Raw genomic sequence first — 19489 nt, forward strand, 5'->3', positions numbered from 1 at the left:
TGTGACATGAAGCTTAGCCGACCGTAAAGCTCGTCAAGCAGCGTTTCACTGCGTTGATACCTCTAGTTCTGGTATTTGACGTGCCTTTGGTAAACCTCAAGTCCTCCAGGAGCACACGCATCGCTTACACAAACACCAGATAGACGCACAACAGACGGAAAGACTGTAAGATAATAGTCCAGTAAACTAATGAGGATTTTACTCTCAGGGTCTTCTTGCGAATCGCTCGGCCTCGACTCCGCTTTAGTCGAGCCGAGGCTCCGAGTCAAACCGTACGTTTTGTTACAGTACTTAAGAGATACTGTACATTTCCCCCTCTCATTCTGCATGCACACACTTGCGTTGCTTCACTCCTCAAGGGCTGGACATAAATTAAAAGGACACATTCATAGTATCATACATGCAGTGATAGTATATCTGTCTGTTCACGTTAGAGTGGAATTAATGACATTTCCAGGTTTTTTTTATGCACATTTATGCAGAACACAAAAAATATGATTAAAATTTTGAGTAAAGAGAATTCAGAAATTTCATTAGTACACAGGGAGAAGCGATGTTGATGATGACAGCTGTAATATTTAGTCAAGAATATAAAACTGAGAAATGTTTAAAAACACAAAGATGTTGGAAAATAAGGAAGTTGAAAACTAATGTAGGAATGAAACTAGGCGGTTACAATGCTACTAACCTGCAGTGTAGAAGGCACCTTTAATGGTGTGCTTGTACATACATATGTGTGGACTTGTGTGTGTGTGTGTGTAATTTTGTATCATACACCCTCCAACCAGAGCAGCTCGTCACACACAGTTTTATTGATAAATGACGAGACACATTTCAACAAAAAAAAAAAACAACACAAAAGAAACAGTCACTCAGTTGTGCTCGTCCGCCCCGCAGGTCTATCTGCTGTGCAACCAGCAGGATGAGACGACTCGCAGTATTAAATGACCAGAGTGGTGCCAAAATAGGAAGAAAACATCTCACTCTGAATCACACAAATATCCAAATTTTTCTTCATTTTGGATTATAGCACTTGCAGCACCCTGTAGTGTTGTTTTTTTTTCTAAATATTGTGAATAACACATTGTAGTTTACAATAATATCAACAAACCTTTGTGATTAAAAAAAATAATCTATTTTAGCTCAGTGTATAATGACAATCTGACAGCAAGTAATCTTTTTAATGGATCTGTAAGCAGATGTATTTGGAGAAAAGGAAGAGTGTGTGTGTGAGTGAGAGAGAAATGTGTGTGTTTGTTCGTGTCAGTGAACAGATTAAACTGTAGCCAGGTTTCATCATTTCATTTGTTTGAAATTCAGCAGCTGCACTATCAGCACGTCCTGCAGTTCGTCTCTGAACTGAACAGAATGTCTCATATCAGACCCACAATGTTTTTAGTTTAAAATCTATCACAGACACTCAACCATTAATTGTACAATGATCGGTGACTGGGTTTACTGTCAGCATGAACTGCTGATGTCCGTTGAGTAAAGTTTCTGTGTGCATAGGACATGAGACACATTCGCCCTCCTCAGCCTCAACAAGCTCTTTGTTTTTCATTACAGGAAAATAAATGGAGGTTTTAAACAATTCATTATTTGGTATAGATCTGTTGAATGTTGTTTGGTTTCATAGAATGAAATGATAGTTTTGAAGGAAGGCTCACTATTTTTCCTTTTTCCTTTTTTTTTTTTTTTTAACACTACAGACTGTGATCATATCTTGAAGTGGGAATAATGTGTACCTTTAGCTTCCTAAAAATACTTTAAAGGATAAGTTGGTTGATGTTCTGTATTTTTTGTCATTAAATCCCTTGAAAAGACCAAAACCAACAATGAATTGATCCTTCTATTAAGTAGGGCTCTGCAACTGACTATTATATCATTATAATTATTTTCATCTACTGATAATTTTCTCTGTTAATTGCTTGGTCTATGAATGTCAGTAGATGGTGACGAGTGTTTGACCAACAGTCCAAACCCCAAACATATCCAGTTCACTGTCAGAAATGTCTAAGAGAGCAAGCAAAAATTCACATTTGAGAAGCTTGAACTGTGAATTTTTGCTTCAGAAATGCTTCATGTGAACTGAAAAGTTTTTCAAAAATGAAACTTCATATTTTTGAATTCTTTTTAAACATTTACATCTTCAGTAGGAACCATTGGGCTCGTGGCTGAGGTGCCATAAGAGAATCACGAATGCATTGAGAGATGGATTGACTGTAAGTTTTGGTCTTTTTTTATGAGATTTGTTGACAATAACAAAAATGTAGAATATGACCAGTTTTATCTTTTATAATGTGAAGACAATTCTGATCAAATGAAAGATAAAAAAAAACTTTTGTATGGTTAGTTGCTCCAACACCTCTCTTCAGAGAAAAATGTCTGAGCAATAAGGCGACAGCCAGGGAGGCAAATCACATTTTCTGTTTAAGTGGGAATGTAAATTAATGTGTTCAAGGGTGTACGTTTACACTATATGCTACCTTTGTGTATTTTGAGAGCTCTTTTGGTAACTATACCATGACCAAATGTAAGTATTAGTTTCAAACCAATTACTTACAAAATAGAAGTTGTCGTCTAAATGTTATTTGATTTTGACAGAAGTCACTGCTTGTTGTTCAAAGGTATTGTTGGTACCAATGGGAGAATAGTTTGTCTCTCGCTCTACCTGAAGTATTCACCTGTTCATGTGTTTGACTTTTAGGTGGATCTCTGTTTGGGATAACGGACAGGTCTGTGTTTCAGTGGAAATAGAGAATTTTTTGCAGCCTGTTGTCTCTGTGTCCACATTCCCCTGCCTGCTCTAAAGCCATGTCTCAGTTACAGCCTGAGACTTATCAGGACTACTTCAAAACTAACTAAAACCTTCAGTTATTTTGCCTTTCAGATGAGTAATTAAAAAGAAAAATTGGCACTTGGAAAGACTGCAGCAAAAGCATTTCATTAAAAAACTTAATGTTAGTGTTTTCTGGTGCGGGAGTTTTTGAAAACGGTACTGTTCTTAGCCACAGCACCTTATTTTATGTTTGGAAAAAAAAGAACAAATCAAGTTTTAAGTTTCTGGAAAATAACTTTTTCTTTTCTTTTAGTTTCAGCAGATGTTTTTATGTTTCTACAGTGAGGTCCAAACGTCTGAGACCACTTTTGGACCCCACTGTATGTGTGAAGTGTATATGACTGGTGAATGAATGAATAAACAGTTTTTAAAACAAAACTCCTTCCATTTGTTTTTGTTCTGTCGAAAAATCTGATCTTTACTTCAGCAGCAAATGGAGAAATACACAGATACATTAACCATAATTACACTTTATAAAAGTTCAGTTTCAGTTTGTAACAGTAGTTGGACACTGGAAAATATGTATTTTCTTTCTTGTCCAGAGATCAATAATGGGAGGCTACCGTGCTTGCAGCAGTTTATTTTAGCATTATGACTAAACCGCTAACCTGGCACTATGGGAAAAAAAATCCGTTACGAAAATGTATACAAGTCACTAATTAAAAACGTTATGTTGTTCATTTAAGCAGCATAGAAACAAAGTGTAAGTAAAAACGACATTGCCATTTTAGGTGGGGTCATGTGCCCGACTGATTATAAGTTACTATCTAAAAGTTCCACTGGTTGCTTGGCAACGGCTCCAAACCAGGAAATAGTCTAGTAGTAACGAGGCCTCCAGTTTTTTCAATCTGCTTTTCGTACGAATTAATATTACGGAAGAGGATTACGGTCACGTGAAAAAAAAAAACTTTTGACTTTCCACTTTTTTTCACGTGTAGCCCTAATCCAATAATATATTCTGTAAAAAATATGAGGTATAACAGTCGGATTAAAGAAACGAGATATGATAGGCTCATTAGTTTGCCTTAAGATGGGCTTGGTTTTGTAACCTTTGGAAAGAGCCAGGGTATCTGTTTTCCCTCTTTCATTATGCTAAGCTAACCTTCTCGTCATCGTATAAGTAATGTTTTCTTCATTCACGGACAAGCTCTCATCAAGAAAGCGGGTGAGTGTATTTCACGTGTCCAACTAATTTATTCCTCTAACTATTTGAGTTCTGTGGTGTTCTACAGAGAATAGGTAAAAGATCATGCAGACTGTTGTGTATTAATGTGTGGCAAGGCAGGATTGTGGCGGATGTCTATGTGGTTCAGTAGTTGGAGGTGTGTGTGGCGGTGGAGTCGTTGGGTAAGGAGCTTCTGCGCTGTGTGTGAGCGCGGCAGAGCAGCAGCAGACGGAGCTCTGGAGAGACGCTGCTGGAGAACGCAGAGTAGATCCAGGGGTTGGTGCACGAGTTCAGACTGGCCAGCAGCATCAGCAAGGTGAACACCGCACCTGCACGCACGCACGCACACACACACACACACACATTGTATGCTTGTCTGTAGACTGCTTTTTTTCATTGCATGCTCTTCTGACTGAAATACTGTTAATAAATAGATAAACCAATTTCTGGGAAAGTATTCAGAAATAAAACATAATGGACTGTGCATTTATCAGGAGGGTGTCAGAAAAGGGGGGAGGTTATGTATTTTTTTGGTCCTGGGCTAAACTGAGATTGACATTGTAACATAAGCTGTCAAATAAATGTAGTGCAACAAAAAGGACAATATTTTCATCTGAAATGTAGTGGATTAGAAGTATAAATAGTAGAAAATGAGAGGCATATAGGAGGTAATGAACAACAGGAAATTACCATAACTGTGTGATGACTATATGGGTGTGTGTGTGTGTGTGTGTGTGTGTGTGTGTGTGTGTGTGTGTGTGTGAGAGTGAGTGAGTGTGTGTGGTTTCACCATTCTGAGGTGGGTCGGGGTCCCAGGCAGCCCACAGCTGAACACTAAAGAATGGGGCCCAGCACAGAGAGTAGACGAGCACTATGACCAGCGTCATCCTCACTGTCTTTGACATGGCCGCTGATACCTCCCCACCCCGGGCAGCGGGGGCTTTTGGCGGGGGGCAGCAGACAGCAGAGGGCGCTGCAGGGCCAGGCAGCACATCAGGCTGCAGCTCGGCTGACAGGGCGCACAGAAACAGACAGAACTTTAAAGGACCATAATGCAATTTCTGAAGGAATTAGTCCCTTCATGTCAAACTTAAATGTCAACTCCAAATACAATCACTGTCAAATACATCACTTCCTACCATTTCAAAGCACAACATGCTTTTTGTTTTTTACTATTAGTGAAAATCAACTTGTATGGACTTGTGACTTGCTCCAGATATGTACTCTATCCCTATTTTTAGATCATTTTATTATTCCCACAGAGGAGAATCTGTGCCCATGCACAGAGGCAAATAACACAAATCAAAGCAGACAACACAGAAAGACACACTCCCACAGCAGTAGTAACACTAACACACAAAGCATACAGATAATCTAAGCGCACATAGTAAGCTCAGGAGCCCATCTAGCCACTAAATAAAAAATCAATATATTAATATGATCAATCAATGAACACTTAAATAGCTGAACATACGTAGACAATAAAACACTTCTACACAAAACACAAATACACATGAAATAAAGCCTTAAAAATGTGCATGAGTAAATACAAAACAAATAGAAACCAGTTAATATCATATCTGCTTTGACACTTATTTTATTAATATATAAATATTTGATGGTACGTTGCTGAAAGGTCCTACATGAATTGCAGAATGTGGTGCCCTGATGATCACATTGTATTGCCATTACATTTTCACTTTGTTCATTCATTTATTCTTGTATATATTATGGAATATAGAGACAAAAACTGACTGATGAGAGGATCGATACCATATAGCATAAAAACTGTCCGCTGGCTCTGTCCAAAGATTTAAAAAAAAAATCCTCCTACCAGTTCAACTAAAGCTCTAATTAATACCTAATATCTTGTTCAATCTGTTTATGGGCAGTTGCATGCAGTGCCACTTGCGTGGCTAAAAATCCCATAAGACCCTGAAGCAGATATTTAAGATTATCAGGTAAGAACTTGAGGATCCATGAGAAGTGGGAAAAACAAAGTCTGCCAGAGCAGATTAAGATTAAGTGGCAGCAGTGTGTACTCGGTGTGGCTCTCACCGGGATGAACAGCAGTGTAGGTTTGATTATCACAATGTGAAGTGATGCTGTCGGACCTGAGCGGACCCAGGGGCAGGTGGTGATAGGTGGATGCAGGGTCAAAGCTGGTGTGACTGACAGGGTTGTTGTACATGAGGGGTGACACATACAGGGAGAGACTGGACCTCCCTCTGCTGCCTCCTCCTCCTCCTCCTCTCTGGCTGTCCCGTCTAGATGGAGGGAGGGAGGTGGGGGACAGGCGGCGCTCTGACTTCAGGTACAGATTGTTGTGGATCTCCTTGAAGATTCGCACCTGAGGGGAAAGGAGTAAGAGGCGGGGATTGATTGTGTGGTAATTTACAATTCTGGTAGTCCATCACATTGACTATCAATTGTTTTTAGAAGCATTGTTTATTTAAGGAGTAAATTCTATTGTGATCTGATCTGTTTCTCTCTACCTGGCAGACAGTGATGGTGAGGACTGGGAGGATGAAGACAGCCAGGGTCATCCAGGTCACGTAGGCTTTGAGGCCCCAGGACTCAGCAAAGTGTCCCCAACACTCATACACCCCTGGAGCCACTTCTGAACGGGAGAAGATGAAAACCTGTGGGGGGCAAAAAGGTGTGTGGAGGTGACGGTAAAGACAGAGATTTGAATGCCTATTTGTGTGTGTATTTGGTTGGTTCTATAAAAGGACAGAGGCTTTGTTGCAGTTTCATGCTTTTGGTTTTACTTTAAAATCATCACCAGGAGCATTTAGAGGTAAAACATTAGTTTTACCGTATATGTGAAATGGACAATGTGCATTGTTCAACATCACTGTAAATGTACCAGTGGTAGCCGAAAGGCTAAATATTCACTTTGACAATTGAACAAATGATAAAAAGCTAAAATAAGAAAAGCAAGTAACATGAAGAGTAGGAAATGTACATGTAGGAAATGCTAGCAGTTAAAACAAAAATGACAACATACAGTCATTTGACATCACAATCAGAAGACAGAGGTGGAACCATCAAAACTGTAAAAATAAAAAGGTCAAAGGACACATTCAAACAAAGGAGAAACACAAACTGAAAGCCAAGCAAATGAGAACAGAAGAAAGCACGCAGTGATTAGTGATGTTGGCTTCTCTGGCAGCTTTTTTACCAGGTTTTAAGATGATATGCAAAGGATGTATATTTAATGGGTGGATGTCCCAAAACTGGGAAGCTCTGACTGTATAAGAGCTGTGTGGCCAAACAATGGTTTCCTCCTTGGGATAACAACAGTGTGGGCCTGTGAAATCGTCAGCCAAACTTTAACTGAATAATCTGCCGGCACTTGTTTCCTGACACCTCTACCTGCTCCTGGTGGGGGTTTAAAGTAAAAAGCTTGACACTGCAACAGTGCCTCTGTATGTTTTTGGAGTAACTCTACTCTTGTATGTTTAAAGTATCAGTGGATCTCCTGGTGTTTTTATTATTAATCTTCCAGGCAGAACAGCTGCAGTGGTGCACATACAATGATCAAACTCTCAGGATACAGATTCATGCTTTGTCTCCCTGTCGTCCCGCCTGTGTCATCCTCCCTGTATAGTCCTACCTGTGTCGTCCTACCTGTGGCAGGCTGAGCAGCAGTGACAGCCCCCAGGCCAGCAGTATGAAGGTGTTCCAACGTTGGGTGGCCCCGCTGCGGTGCGCCTGCAGGGGGCAGCAGATTGCGTAGTGGCGGTCCATCGTCATGGCTACGATCATATAGGAGGAGGCGAACATCCCAAGCACCTGCAGGTACTTCACCAGACGACACACAAAGTCAGGGCCAGGAAAGCGGCCCTTGGCGTCCCAAACCAGCTGAGGCAACACCTCATAGAGGAAGAGGTAGAGGAAGAGGGGGAGGAAAGATGGGGTGAGATGTGGAGAAGGGGTGCCCATAGTGTTTGTGTGTATGTGTGTGTGTGTGTGTGTGTGTGTGTGTGTGTGTGTGTGTGTGTGTGTGTGTGTGTGTGTGTGTGTGTGTGTGTGTGTGTGTGTTACCTGGAACAGAGCCACCACCAGGTCGGCCAGACAGAGGTTCAGCATGAACTGGTGCAGTGGGTTATGGTGTCGTCTCCGCCTTAGCAACACCACCAGCACCAGCCCGTTACCGAGCAACGCCATCACCAAGATGACCGCCAGCACCACCACCTCGGCCACTGCCAGCAGGGTGTCACGCTGCCATCCTGTTACATTAGAACCCGCCGGAGTGACAGAGACCACCAACCAGTCGATGGACGGGTATGAGTCTGTTACCATGGAGACTGACATGTTGGCTAGGAGAAGAGAGGAGATAAATGCAGTGGTGGAAAGTAACACCATGTAATCCTATACTGTATTTATGTACAATTTTGAGGTACTTATACTTTACTTGAGTATTTCTGTTTAATGCCACTTTATAACTCTACTCCACTACTGTATAACTAATACTAAACCAGTGGCCAACCTTTTTGGTACAATATTTTCCTCTGAGATGTAGTGGAGTATGAAGCACTAAAATACTCAAGTAAAGTACAAGTACCTCAGGACTTAGTCACTTTCTACCACTGCCTGTTGATTTATTGCTTGATATTCCATCCAATTAGTGACTGCCAATTAGCAGTTCCCATCTTTTTTCTGTACTTCTCATGTTGCCAGAAATGATCACAGGACGTATTGTGGCCTCAGTGGTTATGAAACATGAGCGTTAGGCGGTTTACAGTTTGTGGATAATGACCATCTACAGGCCACTTGCTCCCCAAAGCATCGACTCTGGACGCGTCTATACGCCTGCACGTTCATGGTCAATGTTGGTAGCATGTCTATTTTAGCTGAGCATCTTTCTGCCTGTAAACGTCCTACAAACACACAGTCACACACAGCTAAAGTTAATAGGTGTTTATGTGTAGGGTCAGGCCTCCGTGAGCACATTAATTGCGAAACAATGAGACGTGACTCATGTTTACAGCAGTCCTTCACACACACTTACAGTTCAGCGCACACAGAAACGCACACAATCGCAGAGGCATGCAGAGAGGGCCCCTCATTTGGGACTGTTTACTGAGTGCAGATTCTAAGGTCAAAGTTGTTTGACCAATGTCCAGTGATCAACATCACACGGTCAGGGATTACTAAAAACTGCACTTGCTACTTGCTAGTGTTTCTCAACCTTGTGACCTCTCCACAGTAAAACACAGTTGGGCCCTGGTGTCATGTTTCAAATGTCTATGAGTTGTTAGCAGTTCCACTATTTGACATTTCCCATCTAAACTTCTCACATGGTTTCATTAAAATAACTGTTTGAGGCTTAAAGAGGTCAAATTATCCAGCAAACATTAGAGAGAAGTCCAGAAAATAGATACAAATTTGTGGCGCCTAACTTTTTTTTACATTATTATTGACACATTATTCAAGTCAAGTAACTGAGTTTTCAACAGGAAAAGCATAAATGAAAGAGAGCTGCTGACAGTATCATCTATCTGTGTTAGCACAAAACAGGTTTTCCAGTACTCTCAGCGGTCCTTAGGCTCATTAGTCTTGCCTTGAAAAATTGCTTTCCACCTTAATTTTGCCCCTAATACAAAACTTGAAACAGTTATGCAGTGAATTAAGATTTGAAAAATGGACTATGACCAAAAAAAAAAGTAAATGTAAAAAAAGATTGTGAGCCTGTAGCTTACAAAATGACAAGCCGTTCTTTCTTTTTATATTTCTTTTAAAAATAGTTACATAATCTGCTGGAATAAAACCTTTTAGTGGCACCTTGAGGATGTAATGTTTCATTTTGAAGATGAGAGTCTTATAGTAGTTCGTGCAGCCTGAAGATACAGTTTGAAAACACTTGGTACCTGCAGGTGCTAAATACAGAATCCATTTCAGCGCATGCAGCTGATGGTTGGATCCCTCCGAGTCTGTTTCTGAATCAACAATAGCACAACCAAGGCTGTTGACATCTTTTGGGTATGTTAATCCAATTAGAAGACTGGACACCTGCAGTTCAATACTAATTTTTTCTTTTCACAAACCAGAAAGCTAAACTTCTCTGTAAACCTGCAAGAGTAATTTCATCATTCTTGTCTTGATTGTTCCTGTCAGAAGTGGTTCTTGATCAACTTTAACGGATTCATTTATAGTCTTAACACCCAAACATGCACCTGAAACCTCTCCGACCTCATTAAAAGTAACAGCCGGTTCCTCCGATTTTCATTTCCCATTTCAGTGCAAAACGGTGAAAGAGTCGGGAAAATCAAGAGCGAAGTAAAAGCAGAGGTAGACGACTTACTCACCTCGTCCTCGTCCTCAGCGTCCCGTGAAGCATCTGTAGGAGCCAGGACAACCCGATCTGCTGTTGCACACACTAGCCGCATCCATGCTGTGTGTGTGTGTGTGTGTTTTCCTCTTGCTTAGCGCTCTGAGGGTGACCTCTGCCACCTCACGCTGCTGACTCCTGTCTCCCCATCTCCTCCCTTTCGCCCACTCTTCTCTCCCTCCTCTTTGACTCATCCCTCCCTCTTCCTGCGTCTCTTGAATATATTAAAAGCGGGAGAAAAGGAAAGACGGGGTTCTCAAGCGGGAAGCGGGTGTGTTAATGAAAGGACGTGATGCCCAGGCTTCGTCAGTGAATTAATGCAATTTCCTGCTGATTGTTCAGATAATAACCGTGTTGCTGTTGGCCCTACTTTGATCCACATTCAGTGCAGGACAGAAGAGCACACGAGGGCTGTACAACCAGCAGATCAAATGAGATCTCTGCCGTTAGCCTCCCTGAATGATCAAAGACCTCTCATACACACATTAAACTAATGTGCGCGTCTGATTTTTGCATCAGTGGAGGATGGAGAGGGGTGGGAACAGGCGGAGAGAGGCAGGAGAGGCAGTGTCAGATGTTGTGACAGATGGGATGTAAGGTTTCTTGGAGAGAAATGAGAAGGCAGCAACAAGAGGAGCGTTATCTTTCTCAACGGTGAGAAAGAGTCTCACCCCTGTTCCCTGTTTTTCCTCCCCCCTCTCTCCGTCTCCTGCATTCCACCTCTTTCTTTCTTTCTTTCTTTCTTTCTTTCTTTCTTTCTTTCTTTCTTTCTTTCTTTCTTTCTCTCTCTGACAGGGCAGTAATCTGTTTGCTTCCCCTCAATTTCCCCCTCATTTGGAGAAGCCTCTAATTATCGAGGGGCCCGCTGAGTGAGCTTAAACCTACACACAGAAACATGAACACGCTCAAACATGAGGCTCGTCTTTGCTCAAGCTGTTTCCTCTCATATCATGCTACCACAAAACAGATTTTCCAAATACAAGTGAACTTGATCAATGGACTTTAATTACTTGTAATTCAAGCGTAGATTCAAGCATTTGAGGTGTGGCTGTTGAATAACGAGACTTATGTAAGTTGATCCAGCATTAGTCTGATTATTTCATAGCCACACATCGTAGATCAAAGTCTGTAAGTAATAAGAATTAAATAGAAAAAGTACTGGATTAAAGTTTTTGTCCCTATCAGCAAATCCAATGAAAAGACCAAAACCAATGTTTTCGTCTGTGTCTCAGTATTTCTCTACTCTGTGACACTCAAGTCAATTCGTTCCTACTGAAGAAATTCATATTTATAAACAGTTCATGCAGTTTTTTTTTTTTTAAATCCTAAATTATGCCCTAAAACAGTTGAGCAAACACTACTCAGAGGAGGAAAGAGTGCATTGGTAGAGGCTATTTTCAGCAGCGGATTAATACGCATTTGGTGCTTCAGTGAATATTTCTGGCAGCTGAACTGGTGCATGTGGGTTTGAGTCAATAATAAACAACAGTCTGTACAGTATGCTCATGGTTCATTGATGTGCATTTAATGGTTTTTGGACAACAATGGAGTTCTGTGTCACCGAGGAATAATATACACCAGGCTTTGGATACACAGACGATACTTGTTAGTCAATCAGATCCAAATTCATGGTTGGGTTTGGTCTTTTTATGAGGTTTGTTGACTTTAATAAAAAATATAGAACATCACCAGACTTATCCTTTATGTAACTGTAAAATATTAGCAGTGAAATGTGTTTGAGTATTAGAGATTATGATTCTGTAGAAAAGCCTTATTGATGCATGTGATCCTGGTCAGTGCTGTTACGTTTTTCCTTATTCAAATATCCAAATACAGATCCCATGTTCATGTTGGGAGTAAATGGAGTCAAAGTTATTAGTCAAAATGTTTCTATCTGCTTCCCGTTATCACTACTCACTCATTCAGACCAAGAGATGTTACCCCTCACCCTCCTGCTCACTCTGACTCTCTGTTCACTCTGAAACTGTTTTTTCTGATCACTTTCAATAACAACACTGTTGGCTATATTTCAGACTCCTTAACCTGTATGAGTCTGTGCACACCTCATCACAGGTAAGTCACTCTGTCTGAACAGGAGTTCAGTATTGGAAAAAAAAAGTGGATAGAGGTTTTGAGTTTTGAAGCACTTTATTATTATTTTAAAAAGTTGTTAAAGTACATTAATATTAGTAGTAGGCTGTTATTACCAGTATTATTAACTAACTGCCTACCTATACTTTTTATTGTATGTTTTTCCTCTTGGCATTATTGTGTATTATTGTAGTATTATTATCAAACATTTTCTCTACTGTTCAGTTTTATTTTATTTTCTGCTTAATATTGTTTTAACGGAGCATTTTGGGATGCTTTTTTGCACACAATGAGTTTTACAAATATTTAATTATTATAGACCTTATTAGAGTTATTAGTTGTTAGAGTGTCACTCCATAACACAACAAATGTAGTGGTTACACAAGACAATGTGGCCTCCCTGTGGTCTAGATGAGCCAGTGCGGGACACATTTATACATGGGTGTTTCAGCACAGACGACTGTGGGGATGAATGAAGTAGAGGGAAACAGGCTTTATTAGAGGTGTCAGGGTCAGACCAACAGCCAGAAATCCTGACATACATACAATACATCCAGCAGGAGGACAGCTGTGTTTGGTCTAAAATAATTTAAATTTCAAATACATGAATAACTCTGTTCACTTAATAATGAATAAACTAATACACATGGAGAGGGTGGGTGTAACTCGGACTGCTGCAGTATGATTGTACTGTAGCTTAAAACAAAGAGCTCAAACAACTTTAAAAAAAAAAAAAAAACGAGGTCAGGAAACAATTTATATTAATATATATTAATCTGCTTTAAATTGAACTTTTAAAACTACTAAATCCTGTGAGTAAATAAAAACCGTTGCATAGATCATTTCAGTATTACTATTAAACAACTCACTATTGTTATTGTAAAATTGCATAGGAGAGTTAGTAAAGAGAGGTCTAGTATTAGAGGTACTCATCTCTGCTATTTGAGGGGTTTCCCATATTTATGTCTGTGTGTTCTAGATGCTCAGCGTGCGGGGCCCGGTGCTCTGAATAGCATTCATGATGGACTGGACCACTTCAGAGGTAGAGCCTTGGCCCCCCAGGTCAGCAGTGTGCAGCTGAAAAACAAAGGAGGTAACACATGGAGAGAGAGAAAAAACATTGTGTGCAGAATATTCTCTACTCTCTGTGTAACACATCATCATTGAATGAAAGTTGTAAAAACAAACACCAGAACTATCTTCTATGTAATTCGAATATTATCGTATCATATATGAAATATTAGAGCTTTTCTGCTTCCATTATTTGGGTTCATCCTGTCGAACCACGGCTTGAAAACAAAAGTCAAATGTCGCTTAGAGGTAACAAATTATTGGACATGTTTTAGTTAATCAGTTAGACGTCGAGGCGTGTGCTGGGGCGTACCCGAGTCTCGGTGACGATGGTCAGGATGGCTCTGCGGATCATGCTAGCGTAGGCGTGGAGCTTCAGGTGATCCAACAGCAGGCAGGAGGCCAGCAGAATGGCCGTGGGGTTGGCTATGTTGCGGTTAGCAATGCTCTTTCCTGTGTTCCTTGTTCCCTGCACCAGTAAAGCATGAATTAAACAGAGATCGCACTGTATACTGTATGAAAGAACACAGCAGCTTTAACATTTGATTATTTGGTGTTACTGCTGTGCTCAATTCAATTCAATTCAATTCAATTCAAGAAACCTAATTTGTCCCTGAAGAGGCAATTCAAGGCAACCATCCCACCTAAGGTCCAAAGCTTCTACTAAAATACATTCCTGACTGAATTAACTCAAAGTAGGACATGTTTGGGCTTGTTTATAATCTTATATGCCATTTACAGGACTTGTTCAGTATTAAGCTCTCATGCTATGAGTGACTGATGCTGATATGCTGTTGCTCAACTCTGAAAACTAGTCCTTTGGAAAATCCTTTTCCATTTTTCTAGTTTCCAAATGGTTCAGAGTGAAATGGGAAAGGCTAAATAATAGTGAAGGCTCATTAGATCCTGTTGAATCTAATTGATGCAGAGATGCATTCAAAATTTTAATCAACTAAGGCTTGAAAACAAAATTAAAACAATATTTTTTTATTAACAGTGTATTAAATGACTGTGTGTATGTTAAACCCACAAAGAATCACCACCCACCAACTCTGCACTTCCCCTCAGCTCTAGGGAACATTTTATTATCTTTAAGCTCATTGTTTTTGTTTTCCGGCCATTTCCAGCTGTAGCGGTTAGCTGTTTAAAAAAAAAACAACAAAAAAAAACTCTTGATAAACCTACTGTGTGCCACGGTGACACAGTTATCTACTAACTGGTGAACATAGTGAAACATTTAGCACCTAAAGAGCCAGATATTTTCCTTAGGAGAAGACTGAGACCAAAACAGAGCTACAACGAGAGTGATTATTGGACTTGGATTCATCGCACGGCCAGAAATAACCCTAACGCTGCTCGCAAGACGCCAGAAGATCTATCCAAGATCAAAGGTTTTTCCTGCTTTCCTTTAATAAATGGTCTCTGTGCTTCTCTCTGCCTCCATTACCCACTAAATCTCCAGATCCTCATATCACCTTTCATCCCTCACACTCTTGTTGACATCTAATCCATAAATTCTGGATGTGTGTCCTCTCACCGTCTCAAACACGGCGTAGTCCTGTCCATAGTTAGCTCCAGGCACCAGGCCCGGTCCTCCAACTAGCCCCGCACACACATTGCTCACAACGTTGCCATACAGGTTGGGCATGACCATTACATCGAACTGCTGAGGCCTGGAAACCAGCTGATACACACAAAGAAAATCTAGTTCTAGAGCATGTTCACAGCTTGAAGAAGTTTGTTTCTTTAAATATGAATAAGGAGGCCTGCATGACATTGGGAGAAATTTAGAATAACTATGTTTACTGTAAGTATATGTAGGTCCAATTAATGTATCGTGTGACTGTAGAAAATACTTGTATTTTAAACATTATGTTAGCTTTTAGCCATAACCATCTGATTAAAAATAGCAGCAGGAATGTAACGCACTTAGCATGATGGTGATGATATAAACAAAATATAATGAAATGAGCAGTATGGCAGTGTGCAGACATCCTGCAGCTACCTGCATGGTGGTGTTGTCTACAATCATGCTGTCGAAGTTGATTTCAGGGTAACCGCTGGCAACCTCCTTACAGCACTCCAGAAAGAGGCCGTCAGCCAACTTCCTGCTCCAAGAAACACACACACACACATTAAGACGTATCATGTCTCTTACAGAGAGAAAGAAAGACAAATAAAGAGGGAGATAAAACACAGGCAGAGTCGAGGCCTTTGAGCCCTCAGAAACTGACATGATGTTAGCTTTGTGTACAGCAGTGACTCGTCTGCGTCCTTTCTCCCGAGCCGTTCTAAACGCGTAGTCAGCGATGCGCAAGGATTTGGTCCTGGTGATTATCTTCAGACATTCAACAACCCCCGGTACATTCTGCAGAGACACACAGAGGCTGGATTTGTTATGATTTGGAAAGAGCAGCAGGTCCTTCTCCATAAAAGTGACTAGGAACCACACACACACACACACACACACACACCTCGTGCTCCAGGCTGCTGTACTCTCCCTCTGTGTTTTCCCTGATTATCATGATGTCGATGTTTTTGTGGCGTGTCCTCACTCCTGGCAGAGACTGGCAGTGCATCACATTGGCATACAGATCCAGAGTGGTGCTGCAGAAACAAGAAGAGGGGTATGTCGATGCTACAGCTGAAACACAGATGACTTAAATACTTTGACACCTAACCTAACCCTGGTAACCCTGTTGTGTGGTTCATTTGGGCTGGTGTGTAAGCTGTGAATCGAACTTTGGACCGAGATCACTCGAAAAGAAGGGTCTCTGGTGCAATTGGTTCTGAAAGCAAACAGACCAACCACTTGATTTTCTTCTGGTTTTAAATGTGGTTTTAGCATGAATTCACAGGCTAGACTAATAATAAATCCATCTGTAGTTTGTGAACTGTTATTGCAAATCATTAGGTGACCTCGTGGATGTGGGGTTTTTCCTGATCAGTCTAAAAGTTAGAGGAAGTTTAAAACTTGTGTGTGTTACACTTACAACTTTGGCAGTCCATTAGGTCCATTAAAATGTCCCACCATAACATTCCCCGGAATATTTCTGTCGCCTCTTTTTCATTCTGTTTCTACCTGTTTGTTATTGTTCTATCTATAATGATCATAGTTAGTTATTTCTTTGTGAGCTCTGACACCAGAAAAAACAAATATACACATAAGCAGCATTAAAGTGCAGCATGACCTGCAGTCAGTCACAGCAACGGTGACATGGGTCCGGATGATGCAGGATGACAATCGCCAAAAAATGTCTAATCAGTGAGTTACCTGTCAGTCTGGACGCCTTCATGTTTAATCGTCTTAGTTTGTCTGTTGAAAGTCAGCTGTGAACAAGTACTGGACCAGAACTAAAATTCAACTGTGTCATTTGTTTCCTTTGGTCTGGACCAAATGAACTGAAGTACATGTGTGAAAGTGTCCTAAGATTAGATAAGGAAGATGAAACATGGTGGACTCACCGGAGCAGATTGTTCCGGGATTTGTAGGAGGGTGGCAGGTTATGGTTGGTCTCAATGTTACCTGTAAGAACAAACCCAGTTAGCCTCAATAATGACAGCTAACATGTACTGTAGATATTACATAACAACGTCACGACTTTCTTTTCTAATCTGACAAATTCAGAGCTGCATTCTTTGCTATAACGTGAGAGCTTGTAGAGTCACACACATACATATAAAACACCAACCTTTCAGTGCAACTCCATTGCGTCTGATAGCCATTATAGCATTATTAATGTCGTCTTCTGAGGCCATAGACGAGTCCACATTGACAACCTCAAAGTCCACTGGCACGCAGCAGAACCTGGTAATACAAAAAGATGGAGGACACTTCAATATAACAGAGCTGAGTCATTGAGAGACAGTATAAGTCTCTGTGTGGTTACTGACTCCATCCTAAAATTGTGTGTGTGTGTGTGTGTGCGTATGTGTTGTAGAGAATATATGAAATCTCACCGAAATAATTCACGCACATGGTGGGCCAGCTCTGGTCCAATTCCATCTCCAGGAATAAGAGTCACTGTGTGTCTGCCTCCATACCGTGCAGGGGGAGGCTGTAATACACACACACGCACATTAAGTCGTCCTGATACAATGCAGTAGATGCATCCGTACCATAGCACTGACAAGACTCTAAGCTACTAGACAGACAACTATACAAACTTGTGATCTTGTGGCTATTCTCCTATCCTAATACATGACTAATGCTACACCACCATCTGTGTGTGTCGTAAGCAGCCATACTCACTATGGTCTGTTGTGGAGGGAGCAGGGATTCAAAAGGGAGGAAAGAAAACAGGAAGGTTAGTAGGAGAAAGAGGGGGGGAAGACATGGTTTACACAAAACAACATTGTCTGTATATACAGTACAGACATTTGGACATTTTTGTGCTTCAGTTTTTAGCAGGTTAGGGGATCCCCTTAAAGGTGTTTAACAGTGGGGTTATTGGTTGAATAGGAAAGTCACGGGGTGAACCTGTGGGTCTGTTGTTTGGGGTCCTGAAGTGAGAAAACCATTGTTCAGCCCTGATTCTGAATCTACTCTTTCTCTGCAACTTACAGTGTAAGTGGACGTGTGTCTCCGATTACATGTAGCAGCACCATAAACCTGTGAATACAGAGGACATGTGGTTATTTGCGGAAAATCTCAAAGAAATTCACTTTATGAGAAGACAACGAAAACCAGCAAATATCCACCAGTGAAAATGACTGAGATGATTAATCAAAATATGGACACTTATATAAATATTATCTATTTTATATATACTATATAAAGTTTGAAGAACCCCACCAACCCTGACCCCGAAATCCAAGATGGCTGCTCCACACATCGAAAGAAGTGAAAGCAGTAGTAAAATTCGTTTTTTTTAGCACTTGTGTCTTATTTGTGTCTCATTAAATCAGTCATCTTCACAGAACCGTCCAACTTCTATCTATGGACGTGTTGTGCAAAATACCATGTTTTGTGTTGCTATCAACTGGTATTGCAAACAATAATGGTCCACTTGGGTGTGACATCGTTCCCAGCTCCAACATCTGACTTTTGAGGTAAACTGAATACACCATAAATTACAGTATGTTGAGCAAAGAGGCTGAAAGATGCTGATGTTTTAGATTGTACAGACTTTTTTTTCTTTTGAAACACTTTATCACTTTATCTAGTTATTCCTGTGATGATGCAGCAATTTTTTTTAAACAGGCTAGGGGGCCCACTGGGACTGCAGGACCCATCTTTTTGTACTACGCCACTGAGAGGAGGAACTGACCTACTCTTCTGTTAGTCTCTGAATAATTAATGACTCTCTACAGGGATCACTTTAAGTGTAGGCCTACATTTATCTCGCTTGGGAGCTAAACAAATAATGCTGCGCAAATAGCGAAATAAATTTAGTCTGCAGGGAATTCAAGTTGACAGCAAACAGAGAAGTGCTGAAGGACAGCAACGTAAGCCCAGCTAACTGTTAACCAACCGACCATCCGTTAATCTGCTTAGCTACATTCTCTGCTTTTCGGGAAAATCAACCGGTAAACCACTTCACATGTCAAAACAACGCCTGTTTAACTGCTGGTGAACTCAGCTGCTCCTACCCTGGGCCACCGGTTGCTGAACACTGGCTTCAGGACTCCGGACAGAGACCGCAGAGACCGGGCCGACATGTTCACTCTCACCGCGGATGGAGAGACATACGCGGACGAGCTGCGCGTTCACACTTAATCTCTCTCTCTCTCTCTCTCTCTCTCTCTCTCTCTCGCACACACACACACACACACACACACACACACACACACAAAGGCTACCCACAGATTTTCAGTGATGTTGAATATCATATTGTGATTGTCTTGTGTCTCATCACTCTAAGGTCCTTTTGCATCCCTTTGTGTTCATTCCGTGTCTCTTTGTAGATGCTTTGCGTGTTTATGTATTTGATTTGTATCTCTTTGTGGTTGTTTTGCGCCACTGTTTGGTCGCTTTACATCAATT

At 41.0% G+C, this 19489-nt stretch overlaps 2 protein-coding genes across 3 annotated transcripts; both read right to left on the reverse strand.

Moving 5' to 3' along the window:
* Nucleotides 1–4148: 4148 nt before the first annotated feature.
* Nucleotides 4149–10352, reverse strand: LOC111234877 (vasopressin V2 receptor-like). The gene is made up of 7 exons (XM_022763073.1): nt 10319–10352; nt 8055–8329; nt 7638–7883; nt 6500–6646; nt 6197–6354; nt 4795–4928; nt 4149–4333 (listed from the first exon to the last, which is right to left on the reverse strand). The coding sequence occupies exons 2-7, from the start codon at nt 8322–8324 to the stop codon at nt 4149–4151; spliced, it is 1140 nt and encodes a 379-aa protein (XP_022618794.1). The 5' UTR covers nt 8325–8329; nt 10319–10352.
* A 1708-nt stretch (nt 10353–12060) lies between these two features.
* Nucleotides 12061–19186, reverse strand: LOC111235030 (isocitrate dehydrogenase [NAD] subunit gamma, mitochondrial-like). 2 transcript variants are annotated; one of them, XM_022763319.1, is made up of 12 exons: nt 19096–19186; nt 18068–18115; nt 17756–17761; nt 17464–17561; nt 17196–17311; nt 16969–17029; nt 15978–16110; nt 15738–15871; nt 15509–15611; nt 15041–15187; nt 13817–13972; nt 12061–13509 (listed from the first exon to the last, which is right to left on the reverse strand). In XM_022763319.1, the coding sequence occupies exons 1-12, from the start codon at nt 19162–19164 to the stop codon at nt 13408–13410; spliced, it is 1173 nt and encodes a 390-aa protein (XP_022619040.1). In that variant the 5' UTR covers nt 19165–19186; the 3' UTR covers nt 12061–13407. The 2 variants fall into 2 exon arrangements, with proteins under 2 accessions (XP_022619040.1, XP_022619041.1); XM_022763320.1 differs by lacking the exon at nt 17756–17761.
* Between the last annotated feature and the right edge of the window lie 303 nt (nt 19187–19489).

The sequence above is a fragment of the Seriola dumerili genome, unplaced genomic scaffold (genome assembly GCF_002260705.1).
Source record: "Seriola dumerili isolate Sdu_G_001 unplaced genomic scaffold, Sdu_1.0 BDQW01000468.1, whole genome shotgun sequence".
NCBI classification, from domain to species: domain Eukaryota; kingdom Metazoa; phylum Chordata; class Actinopteri; order Carangiformes; family Carangidae; genus Seriola; species Seriola dumerili.

Coding starts and splice junctions, on each gene's coding strand:
- LOC111234877 (XM_022763073.1), bottom strand. CDS start 8,324: ATGTCAGTCTCCATGGTAACAGACTCATACCCGTCCATCGACTGGTTG. Junction 7,884..8,054: donor TGGTGGTGGCTCTGTTCCAG/GTAACACACACA, acceptor TTCCTCTATGAG/GTGTTGCCTCAGCTGGTTTG. Junction 4,929..6,196: donor TCCCTGTATGTGTCACCCCT/CATGTACAACAA, acceptor CGCTGCCCGGGG/TGGGGAGGTATCAGCGGCCA.
- LOC111235030 (XM_022763319.1), bottom strand. CDS start 19,164: ATGTCGGCCCGGTCTCTGCGGTCTCTGTCCGGAGTCCTGAAGCCAGTG. Junction 17,312..17,463: donor CATGTGCGTGAATTATTTCG/GTGAGATTTCAT, acceptor TTGTATTACCAG/GTTCTGCTGCGTGCCAGTGG. Junction 13,973..15,040: donor ACTACGCCGTGTTTGAGACG/GTGAGAGGACAC, acceptor TTACTGGTGCAG/GGAACAAGGAACACAGGAAA.